Source organism: Lucilia sericata, unplaced genomic scaffold (assembly GCF_015586225.1).
Source record: "Lucilia sericata isolate MDLA Ls3-8-SP2 unplaced genomic scaffold, ASM1558622v1 Contig000545F_arrow, whole genome shotgun sequence".
Classification (NCBI taxonomy): Eukaryota; Metazoa; Arthropoda; class Insecta; order Diptera; family Calliphoridae; genus Lucilia; species Lucilia sericata.
Genome location: NW_023994555.1, coordinates 176,140 through 200,000, shown reverse-complemented (window position 1 = coordinate 200,000; position 23,861 = coordinate 176,140). Strand labels below are relative to the sequence as shown.

The 23,861-nt window shown below is 27.9% G+C and overlaps 1 protein-coding gene and 1 long non-coding RNA gene across 5 annotated transcripts; both read left to right on the top strand.

Annotated features, from left to right (window-relative positions):
- The first annotated feature begins 1,023 nt into the window (after positions 1–1,023).
- Positions 1,024–14,133, top strand: LOC119606010. Its single transcript, XR_005231620.1, has 2 exons — positions 1,024–1,637; positions 13,786–14,133. It is a non-coding gene; the product is annotated as an uncharacterized LOC119606010 (long non-coding RNA).
- A 309-nt stretch (positions 14,134–14,442) lies between these two features.
- On the top strand, positions 14,443–23,570 carry LOC119606013 (ELAV-like protein 2). Of its 4 annotated transcripts, none has more exons than XM_037959373.1 (6): positions 14,443–14,966; positions 18,791–18,835; positions 18,913–19,170; positions 19,439–19,685; positions 20,152–20,196; positions 23,049–23,570. In XM_037959373.1, exons 1-6 carry the CDS (start codon positions 14,777–14,779, stop codon positions 23,371–23,373), a joined length of 1,110 nt encoding a protein of 369 aa, XP_037815301.1. In that variant the 5' UTR covers positions 14,443–14,776; the 3' UTR covers positions 23,374–23,570. The 4 variants fall into 4 exon arrangements, with proteins under 4 accessions (XP_037815301.1, XP_037815300.1, XP_037815303.1 ...); XM_037959372.1 differs by having other exon boundaries at positions 14,443–14,975; XM_037959375.1 differs by lacking the exon at positions 20,152–20,196.
- The last annotated feature ends 291 nt before the right edge of the window (positions 23,571–23,861 follow it).

Genomic DNA, 23,861 nt, shown 5'->3' with positions numbered 1-23,861 from the left:
ACTATTTTTATGTGTAAAATTGAAATTTGAGACTTCCCCAGTTTCTGGGATTTCCAAAAAAGTATTTGAGAATTGTTTAAAATTCATATTTAGAGTATTTATTTGATATTTTGTAGATTTTTTTTTGGAAAATATAAAAAATCGTGAATTTTTTTATTATCCTTGAGGGGGGATTCTCAATTTTATTTTAGGATTTTTTATAAAATTTCTTAGAGAAAGTCGGTCTATGACTTCCCCAGTTTCTGGGATTTATAAAAAAGTATTTGGGAATTGTTTAAATTTGAATTTTTTGAGAAAATGTTGGATTTTAGTTAGTTCTGTGGGTTTTAGAGTCCATTTTTTCTCTCAGTGTTTTATTTGTAACGCGTGTCTTATTGTTGTTTAAATGATGTTGTTGTTCATGATGATGATGATGACGATGCTAACGACACAAGGCACACGCGTTAACATGACAACAGACACGCAACTCAGGTGGTGAACCAGAAATGGTGAAGTAGAATAATAGACCAAAGAAAGTAGAAGAAAAAAAACCGGTAGAGAGCGGCAACAATAACAATAGAGAAATAGTTACAAAACACAATGAAAGAAACTAAGACATACACAATTCAGCAAAGGATGGCAAAAAAGAGAAGTAAAGAAAATGAAAATTTCCATTTTCCCCAAAAACAAATTTCCTTGAGTTAAAGCAACAAACGATTTTTAAGTGAAATATTAAATTAACGCATGTGTATGAAACACTCTCTTAAACTTAAGAAGTTCTCTTTGAATATCAAATAGAGAGAGTTTTATTTGGAACTATTTCTTGTATTTTAAAAAAGGGTGTGTTGCTTTAGTATCCTTAAATTTTTACATTACCACCAACTAAAGGGATGTTTGTCCCAATACTCTCTTTTACTCTCTTCTCTTGGTCAACTTTCCCATATTCCATTGTAACTTATCTATGTATGTGTGTGTGTAAGTCTTAGCTGAAATTAGAAAATTTTTCAAGTCAACTTATGTTTGTAGTTTTCATCAAGTCACATATCGTTATAAATCGGCAAACCATAAGGATCGTCGTCCTCAGTCGTATGTGTTCGTTTGTTGCTTTCGTTCGTTAATTTTTCGAGAACATTCAGTTAAAACCTTTAGTTTTTTGGACTCCTCTGCACTACATTTTCTTCTACTTTAATTCATCGGTTTAATAAGTTTATATTTTCGATTTACCCAAAAAAAAATCGAGTGATTTTTGTATTCAGTTTTTTTGGTGACACTTACCGACGTTATAATTGTCATATTTTGATTTACCTAAAAAAACAAAAAAAAGTAAAATTTATTCAACAATTTAAAACAATTTTTAACGGGCAATTTGCAATATTGTTTATATTTATTATTAAAACTATTTCTCTCTCGCTCTTCGTAACAATTTAAAACAAGAAAATTGTTAAGAATTTACATAAAAGCCAAATTACTTTTAAATAAAAAAAATTTAGTTAAAAAAACTTTGTTACCAAAAAAATTAAGTTGTGTCATTCTCTAGTCAAATATTTCGTTTTGTTAAAATTTAAAAAAACAACAAAAAAATTTTGTTAAAAATTTCTTCAATTTGGATTTAAGTTCATCGATATATAATTTTTGTGGGACAGCATTAAAATCAACATGTAAGTAAAAAATTTCTTAGAAAATTCATTAATTTTGTCTTAAAAAGCTGAAAATCTTGAAATAACCTACACAGGAACATAATGGAAAGAAACAAAAATTAAAAAAATTTTTTTTTTTTTATAGAATTCTCAAAAAAATAATAAACTTGAATGGAAAATTAAAAAAAAAAAATGAGAAAAATAGCAAAAATTTTGCAAGGGAACCTAATGGAATGAAACAGAATTTTTAAAATTTATATAATTTTGCTTTATTTGTGCTCCAATTAAGAGATTTTCAAAAAAACGTTATAAAAAACTAAAAATATGACAAAAATGTTAAAGTGGAACGCAATGAAATGAAACAAAACTACAGAAAATTTTAAATCTCTCATAGATTTCCCTTCAAAATACATATTTTATTCGAAAAATAATAAAAATAAAAAATGTTATAAAAAATTGTCTAAGGGAACAAAATGGAATGGAACATATTTACAAACAATTGTGAAATTTTCATAGATTCCCCTTTAAAATAATATTTTTATGCAAAAAAATACAAAAAGTTAAATTTTATTAGAAATTGCTTAAGGGAACGCAATGGAATGAAACAAAATTTTAGAAAATTGTGAAATTTTCATATATTTTCCTTCAAAATAAAAATGTTATGGGGAAAATACTAAAAAAGTTAAATTTTATTAGAAATTGCCTAAGGAAACAAGGTGGAATAAAACAAAGCTACAGAAAATTATGAAATTTTTATAGATTTCCTTTCAAATGATCAATTTTAGGCGAAAAATACTAAATTTGACCAGAAATTGCTTAAGGGAACATAATGGAATGAAACAATATTACAGAAAATTGTTAAATTTTCATAAATTTCCTTACAAATTATAAATTCTATGGGAAAAATACTAAAAAAGTGAAATTTTATTAGAAATTACTTAAGGAAACGCAATGGAATGAAACAGAATTTTAGAAAATTGTAAAATTTTCATAGATTTATTTAAAAATGATCAATATTATGAGAAAAATGCTAAAAAAGTAAAATTTTATCAGAAATTTTCTAAGGGAACGAATTGGAATGAAATCAAATTTTAGAAAATTGAAAATTTCATATGGATTTACTTTTTAAGTTAAAATGTTATACGAAAAAGATTACTAAAAGAGTACAATTAAAAAAACTGTTAGGGGAATAAAGTGGAATGAAACACAAATTCTCAGAATTTAAAATGTATAATACATAATGTTTCAATACAATAGTTTTATGAGAAAAGTTAGAAAAAACTTGAATAATTTACAACATTTTATTAAGGAACATATTGGAATGAAACAAAATTTTAATGAATTTTTATAAGACATTAGATATTTATGGAAAAAAGTAATAAAAAAAGTCATAAATCTCTAAAATTTGTTTTAAGGAACAAAATGGTATGAAACAAAATTTTATAAAATTTATTAATTCTAAAAAATTTCCATGAGAAATGAAAACTTTATAAAAAAACAACAAATTAGTTAAAAAATTATGAAAATTTTTTAAAGGAACATAATGGAATGTAATAAATTTGTACAAAGCTTCTTAATTCCAGTAGATTTTACTAAGAAACGACAGATTTATGAAAAATAATTATAAAACAGATCAACAAATTTTAAGATTTGTTCAAAGGAACATAATGGAAAGAAACAACATTTATTTATTAATTCTAAGAGATTTTCATAAGAAAATTAAAGTTTTATGAAAAGATTTACAAAATAATTTAAAAATACTGACATTTGGTTTAAAGGAACATAATGGAATGAAACAAAATTTTATGAAATTTATTAACTCTAAGAGATTTTTATGGGAAATGATAGTTTTATGAACAAATTTATAAAATAGTTTAAAAATGATGAAATTTTGTTTAAAGGAACATGATGGAATGAAACAAAATTTTATGAAATTTATTGATTCCAAGAGATTTTTATGAGAAATTAAAGCTTTATTGGAAAATTTTAAAAAATAGTTAAAAATTTTGAAATTTTGTTCAAATGAAATTTTCAGAAAAATATTAATTGAAGTATTTCTTAAATATTTTTATAAAAAAATTAATTTTATTAAATTTATGCAAATCTTTATTTGTTAACATTACAAATATTACGTCTTAAGTTTGTTCCAACTAACAATTTCCTAGAATTTTCCTTTTTTTCTCCAAATACAATAAACTTTTTCTCGTCTAACTATAATTGTAAAATTTTTTTATCTATTCCCTTTTTTTCATAATCCTGCCTAACAACCATCCCCCAAAAAAATAACACACCAAATATTTACTTATACACACACTCTAAATACGAGAAAAAAAAAAACACACACACACACACAAAAATCAATATGCTCCATAACAACAACACTTAATACAGAAAATAACAATAAAATAGACAAAATATAAAAAAGAAACCAACAATAGATGAAACTTTGCTCTTAACACTACTCTCTTTCAAAAAGGATTTTCTAAAATATAGAAAGTGCGTATACTTTTCGGGGAGCTTTACAAATTTGGCTAAAAACACAAACAAAAAAAGCCGGCGTCAAACATACTACCACCTAGAAAACAGGAAAAACCGACAACCAAATAAACACCCTATTTTAGAGGAAAAACCGGGGGAGGGGAGTAACAAAAGGAGTTTATATACAGCTTCCTATATACATTCATTCATACATACAAAAACAAAACTATTACTGCTTTTCTCTCTTTTTCTAAAGTGATTAAATTATAGATCTCTTGTTCTGTTTGCACTACGAGTGTGAGGTTTTGTGTGTATTTGGTAGAAATTGTGGGGAGTTGGGGCAGAGTAATTTGTTAACAAATCAGACATGGGGAATTTAGAGCTTGGAATAGTACTAAGTTTTATCAGAAATAGTACTTTTTTATGATTAATAGTAGTAAATTTAGACCCGACTATAGACTAAACTATGGATTAGACTATAGACTAGACTATAGACTAGCCTATGGCCTAGACTATAGACTAGACTATAGACTAGACTAGCCTATGGCCTAGACTATAGACTAGACTATAGACTAGACTATAGACTAGACTATAGACTAGACTATAGACTAGACTATATACTAGACTATAAACTAGAATATAGACTAGAATATAGACCTAACTATTCACTAGACTATATACTAGACCATAGACTAGACTGTAGACTAGACTATAGACTCAGACTAGACTATAGACTAGACTATAGATTAGACTATAGACTAGACTATAGACTAGATTATAGACTATACTGTAGACTAGACTATAGACTAGACTATAGACTAGACTATAGACTAGACTATAGACTAGACTATAGACTAGACTATAGACTCAGACTGACTATCGACTAGACTCTAGACTTAGACTATAGACTAGAACTATAGACTAGACTAACTAGACTATAGACTAGTATATAGACTAAGACTATAGACTAGACTATAGACTAGACCTATAGACTAGACTATAGACTAGACTATAGACTTAGACTTAGACTAGCCTATAGACTAGACTATAGACCTAGACTATAGACATAGACATAGACATACTTATGACTAGACTATAGACTAACTTATGACTAGACTATAGACTAGACTCTAGACTAGACTAGACTAGACTATAGACTGGACTATAGACTAGAATATAGACTAGACTATAGACTAGACTATAGACTAGACTATCGAACTATACTATAGACTAGACTATCGACTAGACTAATCGACTAGACTATAGACTAGACTATAGACTAGACTAATAGATGACTAGACTAATAGACTAGAACTATAGACTAGACTATAAGTATACAGACTATAGAATAGACTATAGACTAGACTCTAGACTAGACTATAGACTAGACTATAGACTAGACTATAGACTAGACTATAGACCTAGCTATAGACTAGACTAGACTAGACTATAGACTAGACTATAGACTAGACTATAGACTAGACTATAGACTAGACTAGACTAGACTATAGACTAGACTATAGACTATACTATAGACTAGACTATAGACAAGACTATACACTATACTGTAGACTAGACTATAGACTAGACTATAGACTAGACTATAGACTAGACTATAGACTAGACTATAGACTAGACTATAGACTAGACTATAGACTAGACTATAGACTAGACTATAGACTAGACTATAGACTAGATTATAGACTATACTGTAGACTAGACTATAGACTAGACTATACTAGACTATAGACTAGACTATAGACTAGACTATAGACTAGACTATAGACTAGACTATAGACTAGACTATAGACTAGACTATAGACTAGACTATAGACTAGACTATAGACTAGACTATAGACTAGAATATAGACTAGACTATAGACTAGACTATAGACTAGACTATAGACTAGACTATAGACTAGACTATAGACTAGACTATAGACTAGACTATAGACTAGACTATAGACTAGACTATAGACTAGACTATAGACTAGACTATAGACTAGACTATAGACTAGACTATAGACTAGACTATAGACTAGACTATAGACTAGACTATAGACTAGACTAGACTAGACTATAGACTAGACTATAGACTAGACTATAGACTAGACTATAGACTAGACTATAGACTAGACTATAGACTAGACTATAGACTAGACTATAGACTAGACTATAGACTAGACTATAGACTAGACTATAGACTAGACTATAGACTAGACTATAGACTAGACTATAGACTAGACTATAGACTAGACTATAGACTAGACTATAGACTAGACTATAGACTAGACTATAGACTAGACTATAGACTATACTATAGACTAGACTATAGACTAGACTATAGACTAGACTATAGACTAGACTATAGACTAGACTATAGACTAGACTATAGACTAGACTATAGACTAGACTATAGACTATACTATAGACTAGACTATAGACAAGACTATAGACTAGACTATAGATAAGACTATAGACAAGACTAAAGACAATGCTATAGACTAGACTATAGACTAGACTATAGACTAGACTATAGACTAACTAACTAACTAACTAACTAACTACTAACTAACTAACTAACTAACTAACTAACTAACTCCTAACTAACTAACTAACACTAACTAACTAACTAACTAACTAACTAACTACTAACTAACTAACTAACTAACTAACTAACTACTAACTAACTAACTAACTACTAACTAACTAACTAACTAACTACTAACTAACTAACTAACTAACTAACTAACTAACTAACTAACTAACTAACTAACTAACTAACTAACTAACGAACTAACTAACTAACTAACTAACTAACTAACTAACTAACTACTAACTAACTAACTAACTAACTAACTAACTAACTAACTAACTAACTAACTACTAACTAACTAACTAACTAACTACTACTAACTAACTAACTAACTAACTAACTAACTAACTAACTAACTAACTAACTAACTAACGACTAACTAACTAACGAACTACTAACTAACGAACTAACACTAACTAACTAACTAACTAACTAACTACTAACTAACTAACTAACTAACTAACTAACTACTAACTACCTAACTACTAACTAACTAACTACTAACTAACTAAACTAACTAACTAACTAACAACTACTAACTAACTAACTAACTAACTACTAACTAACAACGAACTAACTAACTAACTAACAACTACTAACTAACTACTACTAACTAACTATACTAACTAACTAACTACTAACTAACTAACTAACTAACTAACCTACTACTAACTAACTAACTAACTAACTAACTAACTAACTACTAACACTAACTAACCTACTAACTAACTAACTACTACTAACAACTACTAACTAAACTAACTACTAACTAACTAACTAACTAACTAACTACTAACTAGGTAACCAACTATATTCTAGTCTAGAGTCTAGTATATTCTCTATTTCATTGTCTATTTTGGGGCCTAGTCTATAATCTTGTTTATAGTTTAATCTTTTGATTAATTTATAGATTAGATTATATACTACACTGTAGACTACAATTAAGACTAACCTATAGATTTTTAGATCAATTTTTTAAATTTTGGCTAACTACGGATCAAACTTTATACCAAACTTAAACTTTCAACAGCAAAACTTAAAATAGTGTGAGAGAAAGGGAGATAACAAAATGTCTGCCATTGCCGCGAATGAAGTTGACAGCTTCAAGCAGCATTGATTAAATATCGTTTAGTAGAAGTTGAAAATCTAAAGGAAATAAATAAAAATTGCACCTTTAACTATTAAAGTATTAAATCATTTGTTAGTTTTTTTTCCTATTTTTATTGTAAAATTAATATAATTTATTATGCTTATCAGCTGTTAACTATCTTGAACATAGTATATATTTTTTTTCAAATTTTTACAGCTGTCATTTTGTTAGGGACTAGAGAACAATACATTATTTGACTGAGTCTAACAGCAGGATATCATTAAGGATAATTTATAGTAGTTATTTTTTGTTGTTGTACTGTTGTTGTAGATAGTTTATTATAATTATATGTCGTATATAGCTGCTGTTGTTGTTTAAGCTAAATGCAGTTTTGTTGTCAACGTTAAAATAAATCAATAATTTAATAAATTATTAAATATTTACTAAAGAACTAATTGCAAGTAGTAAAAGGAAGTTAAGGATTTTCTGGGGTAGAAGGTAGAAAGTCTTTTGTTATTTATGGAAGGTAATTGTTAAGACCACAAGTTGGTAAAGAAATTTTCTTGGTTGGAAATTATTATAAAAGAATTTTTTAAGACTTTGTGCAAAATTATGTCACATGTTTTGTTGTTTTTTGTTCCTTTTTATAATTAGCCTGTTTATGCATATTTTTTCTACTTTATTGTGTGGTTGTTGTTTTTATAATAAATGTTAATAAAAACCCTTCAAAAAAGCACTTAAATACTTAACAATTTTTTTTTGTCTTCAGCATGTTGCATGTTTATGCACATAGTACAACAACAACAACAAAAATTGAACAACACCTTAAAACAAAAAGCCGACAAACGAAAAGACTGTTAGACAGACACCTCTTGTGCTAAAACAACACACCGCTCCCCCACCCCAACCATTCTTTGCAGCAAACACACACTCATTCTCTAATTTATATCTAAAAAAAAGAAACAACAACAAAATTGTGGTAAAAAAATGAGGTCAAATGTATGTTTAACTGTATGTATAGAGAAAAAAACACACACATACACATATGACAAGTAGAAGAAAGGAGGAAAAAAGTGTTAATTACATACACACTTGTGTTTACGAAAGTATGAGTGTGTTAGACTGGCTTAAGAGCCGAGAGAGAGAGTGAGAGAAAGAGAAAAATTTCATAATGTTTGTTACTAAATAACAAGAAAACCCCAGTCATTAAAATTACAACAACAACAAACACAAAAGCTAAAACAAAAATTTCTGTTGCCATAAACATCCTTTAAGGCTGTTATGTATTTATAAGGGAGTATATGTATGTGTGTATAGCATATGTATGTATATTCTCTGGGTGTGTTTTTTATTAGAATTTTTTCTTTTCTTTTCACATCCTTTGCGATGTATGTATGGATGTCCTTATAAGATTATTTGTTTTTTTTTAGGCTGGTTTTCTAGTCAAAAAAGAAAATGTGTTTTTCTTTTCATAAATATGTTTTTATGCGCCCAACCGGCATTTTGTTCATGTTCATTGAACTCGTATGTTTTTTAAACACTCAGTTTGAACTTTGACAATAAGTGAGACACATTTTCTATGTATGTATATAAATATATGAGCTTTTAAGTGTTTGTAACTGTTTTTAAAAGTGTGTCTTTGTTAAGTGTCACTTCAGAGATGGATATTAAGATATTTTTTTCATAAATTGTTAACAAAACGAGCAAAAGAAAACCAAAAAATAACGAAAAAGGTTTCAAAAGTCTCTTATTTAAACATTTCTTTAGTAAATGTTCTTTATTTTACAAATTTTAAAAATTTTTCAAAAAAGGATATATGGCCAACTTGCATAAATATCAAGTTAGAGAAATAAAATTAACTACATCAATAAAGCTCAACAAAACTACAAATTGTTACAAAAAAATATTTTCAAATTTCCAAAAATTTAAACCGATTTTTTAATAAAAACTGAAATAAAAAAAAATGTTTATGAAAAATTCTTTTAAAATCCAGAAAACCATAATTTATCTAATAAAATTAAGTAATTTTTAACAATTTTAAAAAAATTACAAATAAAGGATATATGGCTAGCTGCTTTATACTTGTAGTGAGGAAGTTGATACTTAATAATTACATAAAGGACTTAAAAACCTAAGTTGTGCCATAAGAAAATTTACAAAATTTTCGAAAAATATGAAAAATTTAGATGAAAATTAAAGGAAAAATTACAGATTTTCAGAAAAAATAAGTTTAAATAATAGTTAAAATGAAAAAAATATAAAATTTTTACAATAATTAAAAATTTTAAAAATTTCTTACAAAAAAGGATATAAGAAAAACTTCTAAACTAAAGCAGCTATTAAAATAAAATTTGGTGGCCGTATAAAGGGTTCCTAAGCACAACTTGTGCTGTAATTAAATTTTAAAATTATAAATTTTTACTAAACATTTTATAAAATTTCTTAATAAAATTATAAAAAAAAAAACTCCATAAATATATGAATCGTAGTTATGGAACTAAAAATACAACAAAATCCTACTTAAAAAACAAATTTTTGCAGAATTTTTGTAAAATATAAAAAAAGGATATATGGCTAACTTCCAAATTAAAGCAGCTATCTCGATCAAATTTACTATATGTATAAAGAATGCATAAACACAACTTGTGCTGTAATTGATTTTGAAAAATTCAAAATTTTTCAAAACAATTTTATAAAATTTCTTAATTAAACTATAACAAAAACACTAGAAATATATAAATAGGAGTTATGGAACTAAATATACAATGAAATCCTATTTAAAAAACTAATTTTTGCATAATTTTTGTAAAATTTAAATAAAGGATATATGGCTAACTTCCAAATTAAAGCAGCTATCTCGATCAAATTAACTATATGTATAAAGAATGCTTAAACACAACTTGTGCTGTAATTGATTTTAAAAAATACAAAATGTTTTCAAAACAATTTTATAAAATTTCTTAATTAAACTATAACAAAAACACTAAAAATTTATGAATAGGAGTTATGGAACTAATAATGCTATAAAATCCTATTTAAAAAACAAATTTTTGCAGAATTTTTGTAAAATTTAAAAAAAGGATATATGGCTAACTTCCAAATTAAAGCTGATATCTCGATAAAATTTGGTGTACTTATAAAGGATGCATAAACACGACTTGTGCTATAATTAGTTTTAACTAATTCCAGATTTGTTTGAATAAAATGAAGGTTTTTTTATAAAACAAAATTAAAAAAAAAATTTAAAATTTTGCTTTATTAAGTTATTTAACTAATTTTAATTTAAATTTTATAAAATTCCAAAAAAAAGGATATAAGGCCAACTTCCGCATTTATTAAGTTATTTCAACAAAATTTGTTGAGCATATAGAGAACCGTAAAGCGCGACTTGTGCTGTTATAATATGTTAATATTCATGGCATGGAAGGGAGAAAATTGTTGTTCATTTTGTTTAAACACACTTTTTTCTAATCTCCTTTTGTTCAACCTACTGAAAATCCTATAAGTCTTATAAAACATTAAACATTTTTCTATTACACATGCTAACTGTTAGAAAAATTCTCGATTTAATTAACCCCCTTATATGAATTCCCAAAAAAAAAACAACAAGGAAATAAAGTTCAATGACCCGTTTTTATGTTGTGTTTTTCTAAAAAGCCTAGACATAGACTAGAGTCTAGCATTAAAGCAAAAACTTCCCCCTTGTTTTTATAGCTCTCTGCTGGCAGTCAGGCTGGCAAGATAATGGCTGTATTTGACAGGACCTTAATAAAATTATACACTTTTGTTTGTGTGTGTATGTGTACTTATTTATTTATTATACCAACTGGACTTTTCTATTGTATGTATGTGTTAGTTTTTTTTGGAGATAGACATCTTTCGACTGCCACCCTTATAAAGTTAGAGTTTGTTTTTGATAATTCCAATTGGAGTTTTTTTCTTCTTTTTCTCTTGGTGGTTATTTACAGGATAATGTGTACTTATTTGTTATTAAAGGAAGTGCTAAACAGGCCTTTGTTAATGTTAAATAGAGATTTTTAAATAAGATTAATATGGCATGAGTTTATCAAAGTTGTAATTAAAGGCTTTTTTGTAAATTAAAGGAAAGTTTTGTTATACTGTGTAATTAATTAAAAAAAAGTTTTTACAGCTTAGTTTATTGTTAAATATAAAGTAAATTAACTTAATGAAAAGAAAAAAATAATTTTTATGAAAAGTTCAAAAAAAGGATATATGACAAACTTTTAAACTACAGCAGCTACTGCAACAACATTTGCTGTGTCTATAGAGGATAGCAAGATACGACTTGTGCTGTTATTAGTTTTTTAAATTTACTAAAATTTTTATTAAAAAATGAAGATTTTTCTTAAAAAATTAAATTTTTCTTAAAAAAATATTCATGATTAAACAAAAATGAATATAATATTGTTAAATATCTATTCCTAGAACAAAAATCCCTATTAAAAACCTAATTTTTGCGAGATTTTTATAAATTCTCTAAAAAGGATATTTGAAGAACTTCCAAAGGAATGAAGATATTTTAAAGAAATTTGCTGGAAGTTAAGAGGACACTAAGGCGCGAGTTGTATGATATTCAGTTTAAAAAATTTCGAAATTTTTATGAAAAAATTCAAAATTTTTTTATAGAAAAATTTAAAAAATTAAAAAAAATGTATTAATTGATTTGTTCTTGCAGTTTCAAACCAATATGTTCACTAAAAACACAATTTTTAATCAATTTTTTTAAATTTCATAAAAAGGATATATGAACAACTTCTGCAGGAATAAAAATATTTTAACAAAATTTGGTGGCAGTAAAGAGGACACTAAAGCAAAAATTGTTGTAAACAAAATTTTTAAATGTTTTCTTTTTTTATGAAAAAAATTTCAAATTTTCTAAATAAAGAATTTAAGAAAATTCTGAAATTTATGCAACTAAGCTGTTCCTGCAGTTTTACGGCATAATCTTTCTTAAAATGCATTTTTTTTATTAATTTTTTTTATATTACATAAAAAGGATATATGAAGAACTTCTAAAGGAATAACGATATTTAAATGAAATTTGGTGGGTGTAAAAAGTACATCAAGGCGCTAATAGTCTTATAATTAGTTTTCAAAATTTCATCATTTTTATTAAAAAAATCAAAAATTTCTTAAAAAGAAAAATTTTTTAAATTTTTAAAATTATAAAATCTATTAAATTATACTGTTTTGGAATGTTTTCAACAAAATCTGTTCGAAAAATAAAATTTTTATTAATTTTTTTTGTATTACATAAAAAGGATATGTAAACAACTTCTACAAGAATAAAGATGTTTAAATGAAATTTGGTGGGTGTAAAGAGGACATTAAGGCGCAAATTGTCTTATAATTAGTTTTCAAAATTTATACATTTTTATGAAAAAATTAAAAATTAAAAAAAAAAAATATAAAAATTTTTTAAATTATAAAATCTATGAATGTATGCTGTTTTTGAATGTTAAAAAAGAATCTTTTTGAAAAATTTAATTTTTATTAAATATTTTGTATATTACATAAAAAGGATATATGAACAACTTCTACAGGAATGAAGATATTTCAATGAAATTTGGTGGATGCAAAGAGGACACTAAGGCACAAATTGTAGTGTACAACGATTTTAAAAATTGGACTTTTTATTTAAGAAATTAAACAGTTTTTTAGTAAGAAAATTTGAAAAAAAAAATCTAAAATTTATTGAACGGCATAGTTAGGGTAGTATTAGAGCAAAATATTTAATATTTTTTAGGATTATAGCTATTATAAAGCAGTTAAGGGTTAAAAAAAGGCAATATAAGGCTTTTTTGAAGCAGCAATAATCTATCTGCAATCATTAATCTTCTGTAATAGACATTTATAAGAGAGAGGAAAAACGATTTCATTGCAGTTCTCTATAAAAGACAAACATTATTAAAATTTTATGCTGATAACACATTTCGTAACGTTTTTATTAAAACATTTTTTCTTTCTTTTCTTTCTCTTTGCAGATTTGATAAAATCTAAGATTAAAACAAAAAATTATATATATATTGAGTAAGCAATCGAGCAGCTATTATTGTACACCAAGTGAGAAAATATTTCGTATTTAAATTTAATATTAAATTAATTCCAAAATCAAGTTTATTGAAAACCAAACAAAAATTTTTCAAAAAAAAAAAGAAAATCTTGCAATTCAACACCACCAAAGAAAACCAACTATTACAGAGCTAAAGTAAAAAAAAATAACGAATTAAAAACAACAAACAACAAAATAATCATTTTTACAACAAAACCTCTTTAAAACCAAAAAAGTTCTTAAACTTTTCTAGGAGGTTAACAGCAAAAAAAAAAAAAAAGAAATAAACCAAATGTTCCATATTAAAATACAACAACAAATAAATTTATAAAATTTAATACTTAGTCAAATAATTTATGCTAAAATATTAAAAAAAAAAAAAAACTTTTTGCATTTTTGCAATTTTATATAAAAAACCAACTTAAAAAAAATACTCATTAAATCCCCAACCAAAAAAAAGAAAAAATCATTAGTAAAATTTACTCTTTTAACTTTTATTAAAACAACAAAACATAAAAAATTTAAACAATTTTAAATTATAACTTAATGATCTTAAATTCTTAAAGATCTAAAACTCCAAAAAAAAAACAAGAAAAACTCTTTAACATAATTAAAAAAAACACAAAACTACGCTTTTAAATTAAAAACAACTTAAAAAAATTTAATATAAATATTAAAGAAAAACCAACAACAACAACAAAAAAATTCTTCTTAAACTTGTGCTAAGCGCAATCAAAGCTTTTTTTAAAAAAATAAAAAAACTCAAACTAAATTAAGTCCAGGCGTTTTTCTTAGAGAACCCAAACTCGTAGTACGCTCAACTTTATTTTGTTGCTTAATCCAAGTCTGCTGTAAAAAAAAGCCTCAAAATTACACTCCAACAGCAAAGACATCAACAACAAACACCAGCCCAACAACTCAAAATGACCAATGCCATGGATATTGTTAAGAATGGCAGTGCCAATGGTTCGGTCGATGGCAACTCAGATGAGTCGCGCACCAATTTAATTGTCAACTATCTGCCGCAAACAATGACCCAGGAGGAGATGCGTTCGCTGTTCTCGAGCATTGGTGAACTGGAGAGTTGCAAGCTGGTGCGCGATAAAGTCTCAGGTAAATTGGGTAAATATGATATTTGATATAAAAATTTAGACAATGGACCAGACCATTTGGACTAGACTAGACTATTGACTAGACTATAGACTAGACTATAGACTAGACTATAGAGTAGACTATAGACTAGACTATAGACTAGACTATAGAGTAGACTATAGAGTAGACTATAGACTAGACTATAGACTAGACTATAGACTAGACTATAGACTAGACTATAGACTAGACTATAGACTAGACTATAGACTAGACTATAGACTAGACTATAGACTAGACTATAGACTAGACTATAGACTAGACTATAGACTAGACTATAGACTAGACTATAGACTAGACTATAGACTAGACTATAGACTAGACTATAGACTAGACTATAGTCTAGACTATAGACCATAGAATAGACTATCGACTAGACCATAGACTAGACTATAGACTACAATATGGACTAGACTATAGTGTTCAAAATAGATTAGACTATAGACCACTCTAAAACTATAAACTAGACTATAGACCATACTTAAGACTAGACTAAAGTCTAAACTATAGAATAGACTATACGTTTAACTGTAGAATAGACTATAGACCAGCATAAAGACAATACTATATGACTATAGACTAGACCATAGACTAAACTATATACCAGACTATAGACTAGACTTTAGACTATACTATATACTAGACTATAGACTAGACTATACTATAGACTACATTATAGACCATACTATCTATACTACAACATAGATTAGACTATAGTCCAAAATATAGAATAAGACTACAATAAAGTCAAGAATATAGACTAGACTATAATCCAGACAACAAACTAGACTATAGTCCAGACTATATACTACACAAATTACTTGATTGTATTAAAGACCATAGTCCAGACTACAAACTAGACTATAGTCCAGACTACATACTAGAATATAGTCTCGACTATATACTAGACTGTAGTCCAGAATGTGTACTAAATTATAGTCCAGACTTTATACAAGAATATAGTTCACACTATTGACAGATATAGATTAGACTATAAACTGGACTATAGTTCATAATATAGGCTATAGTCTAGTCTGTACTATACTACACTGTAGACTAAACTATAGACTAGACTAGACTAAAGACTAGACCATAGAATAGACTATAGACTAGACTTTGAACTAGAATACAGACTAGACTATAACTAGAACAAAGACTAGAACAAGACTAGATAGACTATAGACTAGACTAGAGACTAGACTATAGACTAGACTATAGACTAGACTATAGACTAGACTATAGACTAGACTTAGACTAGACTATGAGACTAGACTATAGACTAGACTATAGACTAGACTATAACTAGACTAGACTATAGACTAGACTATAGACTAGACTATAGACTAGACTATAGACTGACTATAGACTAGACTATACCCTAGACTAGAGACTAGACTATAGACTAGACTATAGACTAGACTATGACTAGACTATAGACTAGACTATAGACTAGACTATAGACTAGACTATAGACTGGACTATAGACTAGACTATAGACTAGACTATAGACTAGACTATAGACTAGACTATAGACTAGACTATAGACTAGACTATAGACTAGACTATAGACTAGACTATAGACTAGACTATAGACTAGGCTATAGACTAGACTATAGACTAGACTATAGACTAGACTATAGACTAGACTATAGACTAGACTATAGACTAGACTATAGACTAGACTATAGATTAGACTATAGACTAGACTATAGACTAGACTATAGACTAGACTATAGACTAGACTATGGACTAGACTATAGACTAGACTATAGACTAGACTATAGACTAGACTATAGACTAGACTATAGACTAGACTATAGACTAGACTATAGACTAGACTATAGACTAGACTATAGACTAGACTATAGACTAGACTATAGACTAGACTATAGACTAGGCTATAGACTAGACTATAGACTAGACTAAATACTAGACTATAGACTAGACTATAGACTAGACTATAGACTAGACTATAGACTAGACTATAGACTAGACTATAGACTAGACTATAGACTAGACTATAGACTAGACTATAGACTAGACTATAGACTAGACTATAGACTAGACTATAGACTAGACTATAGACTAGACTATAGACTAGACTATAGACTAGACTATAGACTAGACTATAGACTAGACTATAGACTAGACTATAGACTAGACTATAGACTAGACTATAGACTAGACTATAGACTAGACTATAGACTAGACTATAGACTAGACTATAGACTAGACTATAGACTAGACTATAGACTAGACTATAGACTAGACTATAGACTAGACTATAGACTAGACTATAGACTAGACTATAGATAGACTATAGACTAGACTATAGACTAGACTATAGACTAGACTATAGACTAGACTATAGACTAGACTATAGACTAGACTATAGACTAGACTATAGACTAGACTAGACTAGACTAGACTATAGACTAGACTATAGGCTAGACTATAGACTAGACTATAGACTAGACTATAGACTAGACTATAGACTAGACTATAGACTAGACTATAGACTAGACTATAGACTAGACTATAGACTAGACTATAGACTAGACTATAGACTAGACTATAGACTAGACTATAGACTAGACTATAGACTAGACTATAGACTAGACTATAGACTAGACTATAGACTAGACTATAGACTAGACTATAGACTAGACTATAGACTAGACTATAGACTAGACTATAGACTACACTATAGACTACACTACAGACTAGACTATAGATTGGACTATAGACTAGACTATAGACTATACCATATAGTAAAGAGATAGGCAGCTACAGACAGGTCTGTAAGCTAAACTATATTATGACAGACTATAAACTATAATATATGCAAGACTATAAACTAGACTATAAGCCACAATAGGCTAGACAATATTCTGACTGTAGACTAAACTATAGTCTAGACTATAATACATACTATAGACTTGACTCCATACACTTCAAACTAGACTGTTAATAGGCTATATTCCAGACTATAGACTAGATTAAAGTCTACACTATGAATCTAGACTATAGGTCAGACTGTAGTCAAGACTTTAGTCCAGACTATAGTTCAGACTATAGTCCAAACTATAGTCCAAATATAGTTCAGACAACAGTCCACTATGAATCTAGACTATAGTCCAGTCTATAGTTCAGACTATAGTCACGTCTATAGTTCAGAATATAGTCCAGACTATAGATCAGACTATAGTTCAGACTATAGTCCAGACTATAGTTTAGACTATATTCCATACTATAGTTCAGACTGTAGTCCAGACTATAGTCCAGACTATAGTTCAGACTATATTTCAGACTATAGTCCAAACTATAGTCCAAATATAGTTCAGACTACAGTCCACTATGAATCTAGACTATAGTTAAGAATATAGCCTAGACTATAGTCCAGACTATAGTTCAGACTATAGTTCAAACTATAGTCCGAATATAGTTCAGACTATAGTTCAAACTATAGTCCGAATATAGTTCAGACTACAGTCCACTATGAATCTAGACTATAGTTCAGAATATAGCCCAGACTATAGTCCAGACTATAGTTCAGACTATAGTCTATACTATAGTTCAGACTGTAGTCCAGACTATAGTCCAGACTATAGTTCAGACTATAGTCCACGCTATAGAATAACATGATATCCATGTCATTGACTAGCGTATAGTCCAGACAATAGCCTTTTGATACAATTGCCTTTATAATCCTTAATTAAAGCCTTTCCTATTCCTCTTTCCTAAATAAACAGCTGCTAACCTGTAGATATCTTCTTTTCTCCCATTAGTTTTGCCAGCCTCTTTGACAGCTTTGAATCCAGCTTTACAGCAGGGTAAGTGTGAACATTTTTGTCCTCCGAAGTTGAGTTGCAAATTTTATTTAAACATTTGTATTTAACTTTTTTAAAAGGACAAAGTTTGGGCTATGGTTTCGTTAACTATGTACGGCCCGAGGATGCGGAGAAGGCGGTAAATACCCTAAATGGTTTGCGTTTACAAAATAAAGTTATAAAAGTATCATACGCCCGTCCAAGTTCGGAATCAATTAAGGGTGCTAATTTATATGTATCGGGTCTTCCCAAAAATCTATCACAACCAGACTTGGAATCATTATTTGCACCATATGGCAAAATAATAACATCTCGTATACTCTGTGATAATATATCGGGTGAGTTTGAGTTTGGGAATTAAAAGAAATATATATATGTTTATGATTTTTTGGTATAATTTTTTGTTGTTTTTTTTCGGTTAATTTTATTATAATTTTTTTATTGTTTAATTACAGCTGCTTTACAGTTACAATTAAAGCAAGATTTGGGTAGGTTTTTTTGGTTTTAATTAAATTTATTTTGTGTTTTTGAAATCTTAATTTTTTTCTAGAAATTTGTTGAAAATATAAAAAATTTTTGTTAAATTTTATTTATAAATTTTTAAAGGTCTCTCAAAGGGTGTTGGTTTTATACGTTTTGATCAACGCAACGAAGCCGAACGTGCAATACAAGAACTGAATGGTAAAACTCCTAAAGGTTATACAGAACCTATAACTGTTAAATTTGCCAATAATCCAAGCAATAGTGCTAAAGCCCAAATCCCACCACCTTTGGCTGCTTATCTAACACCACAAGCAGCTGCTGCTACACGTCGTCTAGCTGCCGGCGCATTGCCCTCGGCTGGTCGCATTAGGTAAGTCCTTAAAATTTCCTTATTTTCTTGCTCTTAAGTATTATTATTATTATTGAATGGAAGGTGTCCTTTTTTCTGAAGGACTACTCAATATAAAACTGATACAACTGCATGCTTAAGCCAATAAAAATTCCCCTTTAAATTTTTTCTTAATTTTTCCTAAATTTCCTTTTTTTATACTTTTTTTGACAAATTTTATTTTCCACCTACAACATTTTTATAATTTCCTATTTTTATTAAAACCTATTTTTCTCTTCTTTTTACAAACCTTAAACTAATATTTAAAAATTTTAACTCTTAAAATTTTTTTTAGAAAATTCTTACAAAATTTTTTACTAATCTCCGTGAAAAAAAATTAATCAATTTTATTTATATTTTTTCTATTTTAAAATATTCTTTATTTTTGATTTTTTCTTTTTATTTATATTTTTTTCTTCATTTTATTGCCATAAAAAAATTTGTTTAGCATTGGAAAAAGCCCGATGTTAGCGATTAACAAGGGTTTACAAAGGTGAATTAATTTATTTATAATTTTATTTGTTTATCAAAAAAAAAAAAAAAAAAGAAAAAACTACAAAAAAACTGTACTATTAAGTTTAAACTAAAAGTTTTTTGGCGTAATTTTTGAAAATTGTATTATTTGTAGTGTTAACATTTAACTTTAATTAAAAAAAATTAATTGTGTTAAATTTGTGTTTTTTTGTTTCTTTTTTTCAAACTCAATGTTTTATTCCATTTAATAATAACTTTCATTATTATTAACTAATTTTTGTTTTCATTTGTTTTATTCATAATTTATTTTCCTTAAAATGTCAAAGTTTAATTGTTTTTGGTTTTTCAGTTGGCTTTTATGTTTTAATATTTAATTTTGTGTCTTTACAAGCATCTGTCACTTGAACAAAATGAACAGAAAATTTAAAGGAAAGTTTTGAAAACAAAAGGATACTTGTCAACAAATCATTCTATAGACTACACTATATACTAGACTAAATCATAGACCTTACAGAAGACCATATATTAGCTTATAGACTAGACTATAAAAGACAACATATACAAAACTAGACTAGACTGTAAACTACACTATACACAAGACTTAAGACTAGATTTTAGACTAGAACTTAAACTAGACAACAGATTAGACCTTAAACTAGACTATAGACTAGACTAGAATATAGACTAGACTATTGACTAGAATATAGACTAGACCATAGACTAGACTATAGACTAGACTATAGACTAGACAATAGACTAGACTATAGACTAGACTATAGACTAGACTATAGACTAGACTATACTATAGACTAGACAATAGGCTAGACTATAGACTAGACTATAGACTAGACTATAGACTAGACTATAGACTAGACTATAGACTAGACTATAGACTAGACTATAGACTAGACTATAGACTAGACTATAGACTAGACTATAGACTAGACTATAGACTAGACTATAGACTAGACTATAGACTAGACTATAGACTAGACTATGGACTGGACTATATACTAGATTATAGACTAGACTATAGACTAGACTATAGACTAGACTATAGACTAGACTATAGACTAGACTATAGAGTAGACTATAGACTAGACTATAGACTAGACTATAGACTAGACTATAGACTAGACTATAGACTAGACTATAGACTAGACAATAGACTAGACTATAGACTAGACTATAGACTAGACCATAGACTAGACTATAGACTAGACTATAGACTAGACTATAGACTAGACTATAGACTAGACTATAGACTAGACTATAGACTATACTAGACTAGACTATAGACTAGACTATAGACTAGACTATAGACTAGACTATAGACTAGACTATAGACTAGACTATAGCCTAGACTATAGACTAGACTTTAGACTGGAATACAGACTTGACTATATACTAAATTAATTTTTGCACTATAGACTAGACTGTAGCCTGAACTTCTGACTAGACTTCAGTCTGCACTGTAGGTTAAGTTATAGTCTTGACTATTGACTATGCCTCAGTCTGGACTATAGGCTAAATTGTAATCTGTGTAATAGACTAAGATATAGTGTGAACTGCATTCTAGACTATAAGTAGGGCTATAGACTAGATTATATTCTGGACAATTAACTATACTACAGTTTGGACCATGGACTACATTATAGTATGGACTATAGTCAGGACTATAGACTGGACTATAGTCTGGACTATAGACTGGACTATAGACTAGACTATAGACTAGACTATAGAGTAGACTATAGACTAGACTATAGACTAGACTATAGACTAGACTATAGACTAGACTATAGACTAGACTATAGACTAGACAATAGACTAGACTATAGACTAGACTATAGACTAGACCATAGACTAGACTATAGACTAGACTATAGACTAGACTATAGACTAGACTATAGACTAGACTATAGACTAGACTATAGACTATACTATAGACTAGACTATAGACTAGACTATAGACTAGACTATAGACTAGACTATAGACTAGACTATAGACTAGACTATAGCCTAGACTATAGACTAGACTTTAGACTGGAATACAGACTTGACTATATACTAAATTAATTTTTGCACTATAGACTAGACTGTAGCCTGAACTTCTGACTAGACTTCAGTCTGCACTGTAGGTTAAGTTATAGTCTTGACTATTGACTATGCCTCAGTCTGGACTATAGGCTAAATTGTAATCTGTGTAATAGACTAAGATATAGTGTGAACTGCATTCTAGACTATAAGTAGGGCTATAGACTAGATTATATTCTGGACAATTAACTATACTACAGTTTGGACCATGGACTACATTATAGTATGGACTATAGTCAGGACTATAGACTGGACTATAGTCTGGACTATAGACTGGACTATAGACTGGACTATATTCTGGACTATATTGTGGACTATATTCTGGACTAAAGGTTCGTCTATGTTCTATACTATTGGCTAAACTATAGTGAGTAATATTCATTATACTATTGTATGAACTATAGAATGGACTTTCCTTTAGATTTTTCTCTTGTCATACAAAAAATCCAACACTTTAGCATGCAATTCATAACAGAGATATAAGACTAAAAAAATTTTTTATAAAAACACAAAATTTTTTATAAAATTTAGAAAATAAAATAAATTTTAAAACTACATCTCTCTATTACTTTTAGAAGGCAGAAGTTATAGAGCAAATGTAAGAGAATAAAGCTAAGGGTGTATTATTACACGCCAAAGCAAAGAGTTTGAAAAATTTTGTGTTTTATAAAATAAAATTTAAAGTGAAATTATTTTTATTATTGTCTTTTTAATGAAAAAACTAAGTAGTTAAATAATAATTAATTATAATTTTTCTTCCTTCCTTCCGACAAATAGATACTCTCCCTTGGCTGGTGATTTATTGGCCAATTCCATACTGCCCGGCAATGCAATGACTGGTTCGGGCTGGTGTATATTCGTCTATAATCTGGCACCCGAAACGGAAGAGAATGTTTTATGGCAATTGTTTGGACCATTTGGTGCCGTCCAATCGGTTAAGGTTATACGTGACCTGCAGACTAGCAAATGCAAAGGTTTCGGTTTCGTTACCATGACCAACTATGATGAAGCGGTTGTGGCTATACAATCATTGAATGGTTATACTTTAGGCAATCGTGTTTTGCAAGTTAGTTTTAAGACCAACAAAACCAAAACATCTTAAATTTTTTGTTTATAGGTTTGGAAAAAGTTTGAATTACTTGGTTTTTAGTTTGCAAAGAGAAAAATATAAAAAAAAAGAAACTTACTAGTCAAATTTCTTAATTAAAAATTTTGTGTTTAATTTAATTTCAATTTTAAATAAATTATAACTAAATAAATATTTAGACAAAGAACTCTGCAAAATACCAAAAAAAAAAATTTAGAAAAAAAACCATAAAACTGATAAATTTTTAGCCAACAACACAGAAATTTGAAAGAAATGAAAAAACAAAAAACCAAATAAACCTCCTATAAAACACACATACACACACAAATGAAAAAAAAAATATATAAAAATTTATTTAAAAACCAAATATAGACATTATGCGTCTTTAAAAGCTAGTAAAACCATAAAAAATTGAAATGAAAAATCATGTTACAAAAAATCTAAGAAAAAATTCTCAAAACAAAACAGCACATTATGTAGCGCAACAATTGTAATTTTATTTA

What these genes read in the sequence shown, in the direction of transcription:
- LOC119606013 (XM_037959372.1), top strand. Translation starts at nt 14,777, where the DNA reads ATGACCAATGCCATGGATATTGTTAAGAATGGCAGTGCCAATGGTTCG. An exon ending in ACTCTGTGATAATATATCGG is followed by an intron (nt 19,171 to 19,438) that starts GTGAGTTTGAGT and finishes AAATTTTTAAAG; the next exon opens with GTCTCTCAAAGGGTGTTGGT. An exon ending in CCCTCGGCTGGTCGCATTAG is followed by an intron (nt 19,686 to 20,151) that starts GTAAGTCCTTAA and finishes AAATTTGTTTAG; the next exon opens with CATTGGAAAAAGCCCGATGT.